A 13,255-nucleotide genomic window follows, 5' to 3' on the forward strand; every position below is an offset into this window, starting at 1 on the left:
AGAATTGTCATCACCGCAAGGTGACTCATCTTTGGGCCAAAGGAAAAAGTCAGGTCAAGTGAAAAGTCACAGATGTGACTTGTGTTCCAGTCGTAGCATGGCACGAACAGTGTGCTGTCAGCACAGGAAAATGCAGTCCTGGAGAGGAACAGCTAAGGGCTTTCAGGTAATAAGTGAAACAGAACTCGGCCTGGGATCGGACTGCTTCACAGGGAAAAGGAAACAGGACCGCATTTGAAAGCGGAAGAGCAAGAAGGCTGGTGTCATCTCGCATGTCAAACGCTTCTTTTAGGGAATAAATTTATTTAAGAAGCTGTGACGCACTTACTGCATGAGGCAGGGTCACGCACTGGCTACCCCAGGAAGAGGCAGCCAGTGCACCCAAGTGCGAAGTATCTGGAGAACACAGCGTGTCAGGGAGGCCGGGAGAAGTCTCTGCATGGGCCAAGTTGCTGGCCCACAACCTGCAGAGTAGTGACAGCGTGGCGGGTGCTACCACCCAGAAGAGGGCTCTCCCACTGCTCCACACCCATATGCCTCCACCCAGCACAGCCTTCCAAGGGCCATTTCACAATCTACCTGTCCTGATTCAGAGACAAACCTTCTGCAAGTGTGTCCAGGGTCAGGCTTACCTAAAGGAGTGTGAGAATGGATGAGCCCTGAAAGTGGCAGCAGGAAAAGAAAAAGCAGCATTAAGCAAGGGAGGTCAGTGCCAACCAAGACCCCACAGCAGCCCCAGGCCCTCCTGCTCAAGTGCTGCAAGGCCAAGCAGGGTGGTGCGTGGACAGGAACTCCATGGCTCTCCTGCAGCACTTACATGGGCAGGAAGAGCAGGAGACCCATTCCTGACTCTTAAAGAGGCTCCTGAGAGGACAACCCGCAACCCCTGGGCCCTGGCTCTACTTTCCCAGGCATGGCCACATGTACAAGAGGCTCCTGTGTCCGCATCCTGTTTGGAGCTTAAAGGGGAAAAGCCAAAAAAAAAAGAGGGTCAAAGACAACATCTAGAAGGAAAGGGGCCCCATGAACAGCACAGAGGCATGAGATGAGCCAGCCGGCCTGGGCCAGCACCCCACATCCACAGAGCAGCCTTGTTCTCCAAACTGAATTGGAACACAAGCATCATAAGAGATGGGGGAGGGGCCGGAAAGGTGGCTCAGTGGAATAAGCACTTCCCTGGCAAGCGCAAGGGCTTGAGTTCAATCCCTGGTTCTGCAAAAAAAAAAAAAAAAAAAAAAAAAAAAAAAGGGGGGGGGGGACCTGCAGGGCCCAGCACTTGTGCTTTGGCTTCTAACTCCACAGAGGGTGTCTAGGAAATGTGCAGCCTGAGGGGAGCTGCTAGACTGGGGACGAGAGGCCATTCCTCCAAGGTACAACTTGCACTCCACCTCTGACACACTGGAAGCCAAAACAGAAGACCCTTCCTAACAAGGACAGGCATACTGAAGATGGTGACCCTAAAGAAGTCCCCTTCCCCATCTCCTCAGGTCCTAGGGCATACACACCAGAGGCCTCTGGGGTCAGGGATGCCCCATGACAGGCTAACTGTGCCTACAGGTATCAGGCACAGCCTGGACTCGGGCCAGGAAGAGCCCGCAAGGGACTGCGCACTCCTAGACTCATGCTGTCAGTTTGTGAGACTGCCTCTCACTCCAAGGAGACCTGAGCTCTCAGCATCAGTTTGTAATCCAGGAGGCCATTAGGACTTAGCCTCAGAGGCCACTTGTGACCAGCGAGTGAAATGACACAGGTCTGGCTGGGAGTAAAGGTACACACCTGTAATCCCAGCACTCAGGTGCTAAGGAAGGAAGACTGCCATGAGCCTGAAACTAGGACAAGCTACTTGTGCGTTCAAGATCAGTCTGAACTACAGAGCAAGATCCTGTCTCACAAAACAAAAGAAGAAATGACAAAGACCTGTCACGGCCTTGAGAGTTCAGAGACCACAACACCATCACAAACACCAACAGAAATGCCCTGAGAGGGAGGACACACTTCTAACAGCCAAATGCAGAGAGCTGGTTCCGCCGACTCTGTCCTGAGGCCTCTCCTTGCTCTGCCAGCCCATGGACCACAGGGCAGTGAGGCTGTTTTTGTAGCCAGGGCCACGCCAGCATGTGCAAGGGACCCTGTTCACTGCCCACCACAAACTGGGTCTACAGCAAACCCTAGCTCTCTGAGGAAACAACACAAGCTTTACTCCTTATTACTTCTGTAATAAGGAAGCAGCAAAGAAACAGGATCAATGTCCTTCTGCTTCCACAGAAAGACAGGTCTATAAAAGCCTGTCCCATTAAAGCAGGACCGAACCATGGGGGGCGGCTCACACACAGAAACCCCCAGCCACAGCTGTTTAGGAACGTGGCCAAAGCCCGTGCAGAGGCACATGTAGAATACACAACTGAAGAGTGGTCTTGGGGCTTCTCTTAGGGTCAGAAAATACTCAAAACAGAAAGGGCGGTGGGGGAAGATGACCTCAAATAAAAAGAAATAAACAGCTCCTGGGCAGACACCATCACTTCTGCTTGGCTGGGTGGGTCCTCACCTCTGGCTCAGCAGTCAAAAGGCAGACAGCAAAGCACAGGACTTCTCCACCCCAGCAAAGGTCATAGGCAGACTGGCCCAGTAGCTGGTGCAGGCTACTCCCAGGATGCACACCCGAGCCCAGCATGAGGTGGGCTTCCCAGAGCACCCAGCTCTTCACCATGCCTTCCCAAGCAGGCTAGGGTCTCACCTCATGTCTCCAAGCTTCCTGCTGATGGCAGAGCCCATGGTGGATAAAGCAGCAGATGTCTTCTGTCCTGCCTGAGACAGAGTTTCCTGGGTTTTCTTGTAGCTGGAAAAAAAAAAAAAACACCAGTTAAGACTAACCAGGAGGGGCTGGGGAAATAGCTCAGTAGAATAAGTGCTTGCCTGGCAAGCATAAGGGCTTGAGTTCAATCCCCCGTTCCACTAAAAAAAGAAAAAGACTAACCAAGCAGCACAGCTAAGCATGACCCACTACCAAGGAGACAAAGGGCAGGACAGCACCCAAGAGAAAGGTGGAAGAAAAGACAGGTGGGCAGTCGGCACCAGCTAGGTTGCCATGGAGAGGCAAGGCAGGGCCCCTGCTGTGTAGACTCAGCAAAGCCACAATCCCCCAACTCTGAGATGAATTTCCGCATCCTACAATTCAGACACTGCATCTCTACCTCACCTGAAACCTAGTAGACTTTCTCATCTTACCCCAGGGAAAGCAATGCCTATTGAGTACAAGAAAACAGCCCACAGAGGCCCAGGGCCTAGTTTCACACCTGGCGAGGAAGTGCTAGAACACCAGAAGCCAGAAAAGCCAGTCCCCAGCTCCTTTCCCGACTAGGCCAACATGGGCTCAAAGCTTCCCTTTCCTTTTCTCATGCAAGAGTCTTCAGAGTGGGGGCCAGGGAGGTGGCTCAGTGGAATAAGTGCTTCCCTGGCAAGCGCCAGGGCCTGAGTTCAATCCCCGGTTCCACAAAAAAAAAAAAGTCTTCAGAGTGGAAGAAACACAACCTGAGGAACAGCCTTGGGAGTGCGTCCCTGCAAGGTGCCTTTCCAGACAGGTGCCCTGACGCTCCAGCACTGTCTGCATGATGTCCTTGCAGAACACGGGCCCACCCCGTTCTCACTCCTATTTCACAGTGCAAGAGTATGGTCCTAACCCGCAGCAAAGACTGCCGCTCAGTATCCTGGCCTAGCCCTCCAGTGCCCACTCACCACGGGCATATTCTACTACGACCTTGCTGTGAAACCTCAACATCAGTAGAACGGGTACAGGCAGGCATGGAGGTCAAAGGGATGCTCTCGGGCCTGACATAAGAACCAACACCTGGGCTGGGGATATAGCTCAGCAGAATAAGCGCGTGCCTGGCAAGCACAAGGGCCGGAGTTCAATCCTAGTTGGGGGTGGGGTAGAACCGACACCTGAGGTTATCAGCTCTTGTCCAGCTGTCACCACAAATGAAAGACATGGCAGCCTCCAAAATGACGAAAGCCCATCACCAAAACCCAGATTTAACCCATTCTGGCCAAAACTCCTCACGAGGAGAGCCAGGGAACCTGAGGGAGTAGATGGGGCTTCCAAGGCCATGTGGTATCAACAGGGCTGACCTGAAAAGCTTCCTCCCTGAAACCTGACTACCTATGAGACTCGAGGCTGCCTTCCCACTAGTATCACCAAGCTGCAGGACGGCAACAGTCCTTGTGACCGCTCTCCTGACAGAGATCCAATGAGGCACACCTGCTGCCCGCCAGGACCCTCCTCACAAGCACACACAGCACATGAGGAAGACTCCTATCCGCCCTGTGGCACTGGCTGGCAGGACCTGCCAGAGCTCAGCCAAGGCCTAGCTACCGGGCACACGTTCCTGCCAAAGCAAGGGAGGCAAGGCTAACTATAAGCCACAGATGATGCTAGTGGAGAGAACTAAGGACTAGCAACATTTAGCTGCAGAAACATAACTTCAAGGGGCCGGGGAGATGGCTCAGCGGAATAAGTGCTTCCCTGGCAGGCGCAAGGGCCGGAGTTCAATCCCCAGTTCCGCCAAAAAAAAAAAGAAACATAACTTCACAACACATCTGCAATCTCAATTTTCCCTGAAAAAACAAATACTCAAAATAATAATAATATTCCATAGTTTGAAGTAAAATAAGCTGAAGCAGATGATTTAAAGAAAAATCCTGGCGCTTGCCTGGCAAATGCAAGGGTCTGAGTTCAATCCCCAGTTCCGCCAAAAAAAAAAAAAAGAAAGGAAGAAAAGAAAAATCCTGGGGTGGGGATGTAACTCAGAGCACACACCTAGGATGCTTGAAGTCCTGGATGCAACAATCCCAGTACCACCAAAAAAGGGAAAAAAGGAAAGGAAAAATCTTCATAAAATATCTATTTGTGCTCAAAGGGTGAGGCTGTGGAAACAGACTACACGGAATGCAAGTAGCTGGTCCAGCGAAGTAGCTGGCCACAACACAGCCCAGCAGAATGCCAACCCACGGCGTTTCTGGGCACATGACAAGGCACCAAGGGAGGCCCGTTCAGAGGCAGAACCCTGGAGCTGGTGCCCTACAGCGGGCATCTCCTGCGCTGACCTTGCCTCGTCTCACTGAGGCTCACCGGGAGCTTACATGGCAGCCCCACTCCATTCCAGCTAACCTATGGGGCGGGGCTATTGTCACCACAGGACAGACCAAAAGCAAAGGGCAGCGAACACAGTCAGAAAGCTGGTTCGATGGGGCTGGGGAGATGGCTCAGTGGAATAAGCGCTTCCGTGGCAAGCGCGAAGACCTGAGTTCAATCCCTGGCTCCGCCAAGAAAAAAAAAAAAAAAGCTGGTTTGAGCCAGGCATAGTGGTGCACACCTGTAATCCCAGCACTTGGAGGCTAAGGCAAGAGTTTGAGACCAGTGTAGGCTACAAAGTGAGCTCAAGCCCAGCCTGAACTGCATAGCAAGACCCCATCTCAAAAAAGACCAAAAAAGAAGGCTGGCTCCAAAGCACCAGGCTGCACCGCCCTGGCCCTTCCTCTAGAGCCGAGCACAGACAGCAGTTTCCTCCCAGCCTCAGCAAGCACATCTAGCTGCCAGAGTGCAGATCTGTCCTTTTCCTGCCTCTTCTCAGGATCCCTCTTTTTAAGGCAATCCTACACAGGCTGACCAGAGGATATCAGCTCTCTGGCTGTAGAAACGAGTCTAGTGAGACACACACCCAGGCCACTGTTTTCAGCTGCAAAGCTGTGAGGCAGGGCTTTTCTGCCCCACGAGCCCTCCCACCTCCCTCTCTGGCTGACATTTCTTCTCTTTGGCTGTGTTACCTGCAGCCCAAAGAACTCAAAGTGGACCAAACAGTAAGTACAGAGCTCGGCCGACTATTAGCAATGGGTTTCCACCTAGTTCTACCTGTAGGAGAATACAAGGTGAAGTTTCACAACCCGCAGAATGTGGCTGCTCCCATACAGGCCAGGATACCTCAGTAGCAGCAGCATCAGAGCAGCATCTCAGTGCACGAGCACAGCGCAGCTTCCAGGGGGCTAAGCCGACAGGTGCAGATATTCACGCATGATCCCAGAGCCCCATGCCTGTCCCAGACATCAGGGTGCTGCTGGCTACCAGGATCCACAAACTCTTGGATCAGGGAAGTCAGCAAGCTCCTTTCCATCCTCTTCCCTTGCCAAAGCTCCTGCAGTAGCCCATCTCCTGCAGCTGGCCAGGACTGTTACCAACCAGGCAGAGGACTCTACACAGCCAACATCCTCAGCACCACCCCCAAGCCACAGTCTCCTGGGATGTCAGTGTGAAAAGGCTTCTGGCTCTGTAACCCTCACTGTGACAGCCCACACACCAAGAGTTGGTGTGAGAGCCCAAGGGAACAGTCTCTGCAAGGAAGTACTTGAGAAGAGCCAATCCACCAGCCACACTTCCACGCTGAACCACAGGTTTCTCTCGAGGGGTCAGAATTCTACGTCCTAAACTCTTTGGGAGGCTCTCAGAGATTATATCCCTTTGTCAACTGGCTACACATACAACAGAACTGAAGTCTCCTGAGAGACATATACATACTTGGGGAGAGAGTTTCTAGAGATTGAACTAGGATATAGTCCCAGCATCCCCTCCTGTATATTTCATTTTGAGACAGGGTAACTAAGTCATTAAGTGACCCAGCCTGAGCTGGAACTTGCGGTGTCCTGCCTCAGCCTCCTACAGTGCTCCACTTACAAGTGCATGCCACTGTGCCCAGATTCCTAAGATGACCTCTAGACTGAGTCTGCCCTGTGAGCCTGCAGAACACCTTAACGCACTAAAACACTGTCGCTCCCACAAAAGTCACTGTCCAGTGCATCCACAAGGACATTTCACCAGGATGCCCACAATACCGAGGGCAGCAGGTGCTAATGAACGAAGGCACACAAACTGCCAGTTTCCCTGCACTCGCCTCCACGTGGCATTAGACCACAAAGTCCCATGGGCACCAGTGAGACAGACTGGTCCTGAACACCAAGACAAGGCCACAGCGTTTTCTTCTGCCCTAAACACAGGAGGGGCTTCTGCCTATGCCTTACAAGAATGTAACACTGCTTCTAACCAAGGAGAGGTTCCACGAGATTATATCTAAATGCTTCCTACCAGCTCAGACATTACAATCAGAAGTACAAACAACAGGCTGTGATCTAGATTAAGGATTAGCAGAAGTCATTCTGAACTCCAGGTGGACAAGCACACAAAGCTGTCCACACATCAACCTCCCTCTGCTAACATCCACATGGATGCCTACAGTGCAGGATGATGTAGGGCCCACAGCGTGACTCCTCCCAGAAGCCCCAGCACAAGGGAAGCCCTAAGATCGCAGCAAGTGGAACTGCACATGAACAAAGGAAGACCACCAATAAAAATTGGTCCCCAGCCAGGTACAGTGGCGCACGCCTATCATCTCAGCACTTAGGAGGCTGAGACAGGAGGATCAGTGAGAGTTTGAGACCAGCCTGGGCTACAAAGGGTGGTCAAGGCCAGCCTGAACTGCGTATCAAGAACCTGTCTCAAAAGACAAAAAAAAAGTCACCACCAAAATCAGGTATGACCACCAGTGAAAATCTACCTCCTCATGAAAGTCCAGAAGTGTCTTCCAAGCAGATGCTACCTGAGCCCAACTCAGGGGGCTGAGTGAGCAAAGGTCTTTCAGCTATGGCCTCTGTCCCACAGGGGTGTAAAGGGCAGTTTTATTGTATTTGGGAGGAGAAAAATGGCTAGCTAACACCAAAATGCAGCTGGTGCCCAATGTGCACAGCCTCTGTCCCTACAGAGCTGGGAGCAGGAGAAGCAGGAGGAGGAGGCACCGATGGCAAAGGCACTCACAGGTCAGACTGGGTCACTTTCTCATTCCACTCTCCAAGTTTCTCAGAAGTTTTCACATAGCTAAAAACAGAAAGTTTGTGGTGAATATTTAGAATGACTTCAACTCAAGGTTCAAGCTGTGAGATCACAGAAGACACAGGGAGAATGACCTGGCATACACGCTGAGGGCCAGTGGAGGTACCAGCTCTCCCAGCACACACAGGCAGCCCCAGATGTTCTGCTGGAAGGGGCGCCTGGGGAACGGCACTCCTGTGGGGAGGCAGGACAGTAATATCATGGCCCCAAGCCCTCTGACAGCCACATCTCAGAACCCAAAGCCATAGTGTCCTAAGGAGGAATATGGGGCTTCCATTGGTGATGTTTATGAACTGCAAGTCAATCTGCTCTTCTTCAAGACATAGTTCCTGCAAATGTCTCACCCCTCTTTTGTGAAAAACAGGCATCAATGGAGCCAGGGAATTTGGAGTCACCGCCCAAATTCAGAGAACTGACCTATGTATGGGTCAGAGGTCCTGGACTGTGACGATGTAATGTTCCTAAGAAGGGCTGGTGTTCATTTCAGCAGACCCAAAAAGTCATTCTCATTAAAGACCTAATTGGTAAGGCTGGATTGGTGGTACACAACTGTAATCCTAGCACTTAGGAGGCTGAGGCAAGAAGATTACCAAAAGTTTGAGGCCAGCATGGGCTACAAGACCCTCTCTCAAAAAAAGAAAAAAAAAAAAAAAAAAAACACCTCTGGGCTGGGGCGATAGCTTGGCAGTCTAAGCACTTGCTGGCAAGCACAAGGACCCCAGGCTTGATACCCGGCACTACATGCCAGCCAACAAAAGCAGGTATGGGATTGAATGCCTGCAATCCCAGTGCTAGGGAGGCTGGGAAAGGAGGATCACTATTTCCAAGCTACGTAGCAAGACCCTGTGCCAAATAAATAAATAAATAAATGATTTTTTAAAAAGACCTCTCTGAAACCTGGACCCTAAAACACCACTTTCCTGTCAATTTCTGCTTGGATAAGGAGCTAATATGTTCAGCACCTTTTCAAACACTGGAGATTCTACACTCTGAGTAAAGTCAGGTACAGTCCCTACTCAAGGCCCCTGGCCACCTGCTCCCAAGCACGCCCACTCCAAGGCCAGTGCGGTAAGGCATCTCATCAAAGCATTCATGCTGTCCATCTGCAAGAGAGGCACAGCCCCAGAAGGGCTCTCTCCAGTCAACTGGGTTGTGCCCAGGTGGGCTGGTACCTACGCATTAGAGACCTGCACATCATGCCAGCTCTTAGACAGGTTCTGCTTCAGCTCCCCCAAGGCAGACAGGCCCAGCCTCCTTTTCAGCTCTCCACAGTGCCTCTCCTTAGCTGACAGGACCTGGCGCAGGGTGATGATTTCTTCTTCTACCTGCAAAGCATACAGTTGACGAGGGGCCATCACTACTACAGGAAGTGACCGCCAGTCTTACACATGGTGCAGTCAGGTTTCTCAGGATCTCTACTTAAAACTCCCTGCCTACAAAAGCCCAGCTCGCCTCAGGAACGGCACCTGCAGCAGCAGCGGCTACCATTGTCTGACATCGGCACCCTGACTTCGGGAGAACTGCATGCTCCCCTACCCAGTGGTTTTGGTGGGGCTGCCAGGTGCTGGGCCCGCACCCCACTCCCCCACCAATCACTGGGCCCTCACCTCACCCGAGTAGCCTATGGATGATGATCTCAGGGTTATCAGAGCCCTTCCCTGGGGCTGGGTATCAGGAAAGCAGCACCTTTTCCCTCTGGGTCTGGGTCTGAGCTTGGACATAAGAGCTGAACTGCTAGTAGCCCTATAGTGGACATGGGGGAACTTCCTATACAGAGCTGACAAGAAAACAAGACACCATTGATAGAAACATCTATGTTTGTAAGGTTAGCTCCAGGCCTCAGCAAAAACCAGCCACAGCCAGGTGTTGTCAGTGCATGCCTGTAATCACATCACTGAGGAAGTGGAGGCAGTCCTGCCGTGAGTTCAAGGCTAGCTAGGTCACATAGTTGGTCCTCAACTAGTCTGAACTACATAGCAGGACCCTGTCTCCAAAAAATAACGAGAAAGAAAAAATAATTGAAACAAGAAATAATTACCAGGGCTGGGGAGATGGCTCAGTAGAATAAGCGCTTGCCTGGCAAGCACAAGCACAAGGGCCTGAGTTCAATCCCTGGTTCCACAAAAGAAAGAAAGAAAGAAAGAAAGAAAGAAAGAAAGAAAGAAAGAAAGAAAGAAAGAAAGAAAGAATTACCACAGCTAAACAAAATGATACAAAACATGAATAACCAGTTCAGTAAAGAAATAATCATCTAAGGCCAAGCTATCACCAAGTGTCCAGCAATTATAAGCAGTGACCAGAGCATGTAACATTCTTCTTTGAGTCCAATGACCAGCAGGGCTCAAAGAGTCATGGTCAGTTTAGCTGCTCTGGGGCACATCCAAAGTTGTTTGTTTGGTTTTTTTCCTGGTGGCACTGGCAACTGCACCAACTTTTGTTGTTTGTTGTTTTTTTTTTTTTATGTATTTGATACATGGTATAAGTTCTAGCTATGCAGCTCAGACTTACAGTGATCCTGTTTCCAGCCTCCTCAGCTCTGGGATTACAGGTGTGCTCCACCACGCCTAGTCCAGGGGCAGGCTCATCGCACCACCCCAGGGGCGGGGGTGGGGCAGGGCTGGTGCGGCGCGTGCCAGGGATGAGCCCCGCCCATGTGCTTGCCTAAGCAGGTGCTTAGTCCGCTGAGCCATCTCCTCAGCCCTGAGCCAAGCGCTCTGCATGAGCTACAGCCCCAGATCTCTATTTCTTGAAGCAGGGTCCCACTAAGTCTCCCAGACTGAGCTTCAACTTGAAGTCCACCCAGAGTGCTAGGATTACAGCCATATACTACCATGCTGAGTGACAAACTGAAATTGCTAAATAACAGAGAACTTGTTCACCTTGCAATTCAATTCTTTTTTTTTTTTTTTTTTTTCCGGAACCGGGGATTGAACTCAGACCCTTGTGCTTACCAGGCAAGCACAAAGGAAGCGCTTACTCCCCTGAGCCATCTCCCCAGCTGCAATTCAATTCTGAAAGTGACATTACGCCTCCAATTTCTAAATCTACTTTTTTTTTTTTTTTGCGGTACTAGGGATTGAACTCAAGACCCTGCACTTACCAGGCAAGCGCTTATTCTACTGAGCTACCTCCCCGGCCCCTCTACCTACTCTTACACAAAAACAAAATCTCCTTGGGCCTGGATAGACCCTGTGATCAGATATTTAGCATTAAACTCTATCATGGGGCATAGTGAAAGTCCTGTCAGTTGTTTTGAATAAAAATTATGCCTGGTGGTACACAAAAGTTCTTAATTGTTTTACTTTTAAGGAATCTTAAACATTACATGAAGTATGTAATTGTACCAAAATAAATAAAATAAAACCACTATTTTCTTTATTTATTTTTTGTCTATTTGAGACAGCATTTCACTATGTAGCTGAGCCAGCCTGGAACTCAATGTTCCAGCGTGAGCTACAGCCCAAGCTGATCTCAAACTCCCATAACAATCCTGCCTCATCCTCGTGAGTGCTGGGATTATAGGGATGCACCACCACACTGAGCTAAAACCACTGTTTTCAAAAGAAAAATTAAGGCCTAGGGAAGGGAGATTCATAAGGTCTCAAAAGCAACTGTTAATTGTTAATCCCAACAGAAAACAATCCCAGCTGCCTGGCAAGCTGCGCAGCTATTTTTCTCAAGGCAGCCTCCATGCTATGAGGCACAAAGTGATGCCCCCATAATGGGTGGGAATACAGAATGGCCAGGAGGGTGACCCACCAAGGCAACAGTTCCAGAGCACAGGTAGCAGTCTGGTCCCACAATAACCCAAGACAGCCCTCAATCCTGGTCACCCCAGAACACCACAGCACCTTGGCAAGCTCAGTCCTGAGCTCCTCCTCTTCTGCCTCTGTCAGACCCTGTTCAACAGCAGGAGTCTGGGCAGCCACACCTGGGCCAACAGGGACATCAATCATGAAGTCAGGCAGCTGACCTTTGTTAGGCGAATTCAGGTTGATATCTGCTGGAGACAAAATGATGTCAGAAAGTGTCCAGTAAGTTAGTTTTCAGGAAGCAGATAGTGTGGAGATCTCCCAGGAAAGGAGGAAAGGAGGGAGAGGAGGGAGGGAGGGACAGGAAGGGGAGGGAATGGGGAAGGAGAAAGAAAGGGGAAGGGATAGGAGGGAGGGAGGGCAGGTAGCCAGGGAGAGAGTGGAAGGGAAGCCATGAGCCTAGTAACACTTCCCAGATGCGTGAGCATGGTCTGGGCAGCTCTCTCCCAGGCCACCTGAGAAGCAAACCCAACACCACTTGTGTTGCTGGGGCACTAGAAATGCTTGCCAAGGTAGTCAAACCCCAACTCTGGTTTCTCCTGTCTCAGAATACTAGCTAAGGCAGAAAATGCCTGATACAAAGAGAGAGCCCAATGCAACAGATCTTTCGTGTTTTACAGCAAAGGACATAACACGCTGATCAGCAGCAAAAACATCACTTTCTACTCCACTCTGCCAGGGACGTGCTAAAATTACATACAAGTAGTATGTGTTAGTCACCCAGCCCCTGCAAGGAGTCACCAAGTTAAAATCCCCTTTAATTTCATCACTGACACTCATCCCACAGCCAGGAGATGGCCAGCATGTGCAGAGATGAGAGGGAAACACTGCCCCACGCCTGTCACACCAAAGCGAGTGCGTGAGCAAACACCACATAGGAAAAGTGTGGGGATGGCACTATTGGCAAAAATAATAAAGTACAGCCCTCACTCACTCCTGGGTCTCAGCTCTTGCTACACTCATCTGTGAATTATGGTAATACAAGGACCAATCTGAAGGTGCTATTCTAAAATTATTAAAAAATCATTTGAGAGCTGAGGATATAGCTCAATAGAATAAGCATTTGCCTGGCAAGCCCAAAGTCCTGAGTTCAATCCCTGGTACCACAAAGAAAAAAAAAATTTTTTTTTTGAGGGCCAGTGATATAGCTCAATGGTCTAAAGCACCTGCTTAGCCAAGCACAGGGACTGCAGTTCCAGCCCACCCCACCACATGCCGAGCCAGCCCTGTCCCCAGGATGGGCTGAACTGAGGGAAAAAAAATCATTTGATAGGGCTGAGCTAAGCCCAGCAGTCTAAGCACCTGCCTGGCAAACACAAGGACCTGGATTTGATTCCTGGTACTATATGATACACCAGCCCCAGAACCCCAGGAGTGCTGTGCAGGCCACCAAAACTGGGTGTGGTGGTACATGCCTGTAATCCCAGTGCTGGGGAGGTTGAGACAGGAGAATCACTATGAATTCTCACTGTGTAGTGAGACCCTGTGCCAAATAAATAAATAAATTATTAAA

At 50.4% G+C, this 13,255-nt stretch overlaps 1 protein-coding gene across 19 annotated transcripts in view; it reads right to left on the bottom strand.

Annotated features, from left to right (window-relative positions):
• Positions 1-13,255, bottom strand: part of Tpd52l2 (tumor protein D52 like 2) — a 21,364-nt gene that overhangs the window by 4,341 nt on the left and 3,768 nt on the right. For 4 of the 19 annotated variants that reach the window (XM_023704267.1, XM_023704270.1, XM_023704272.1 and 1 more), the window contains exons 2-6: positions 11,782-11,933; positions 9,107-9,255; positions 7,856-7,915; positions 2,735-2,836; positions 633-659 (exon numbers count right to left, since the gene is read on the bottom strand). In XM_023704267.1, coding sequence (XP_023560035.1) covers positions 633-659; positions 2,735-2,836; positions 7,856-7,915; positions 9,107-9,255; positions 11,782-11,933 — 490 coding nt within the window. Of the gene's footprint in view, positions 1-632; positions 660-2,730; positions 2,837-7,855; positions 7,916-9,106; positions 9,256-11,781; positions 11,934-13,255 lie in introns of those variants that run through there. The other 15 variants (XM_023704269.1, XM_023704277.1, XM_023704271.1 and 12 more) reach the window with 9 other exon arrangements.

Source organism: Octodon degus, unplaced genomic scaffold (assembly GCF_000260255.1).
Source record: "Octodon degus isolate 3935 unplaced genomic scaffold, OctDeg1.0 scaffold00194, whole genome shotgun sequence".
In the NCBI taxonomy this organism is placed as follows: domain Eukaryota; kingdom Metazoa; phylum Chordata; class Mammalia; order Rodentia; family Octodontidae; genus Octodon; species Octodon degus.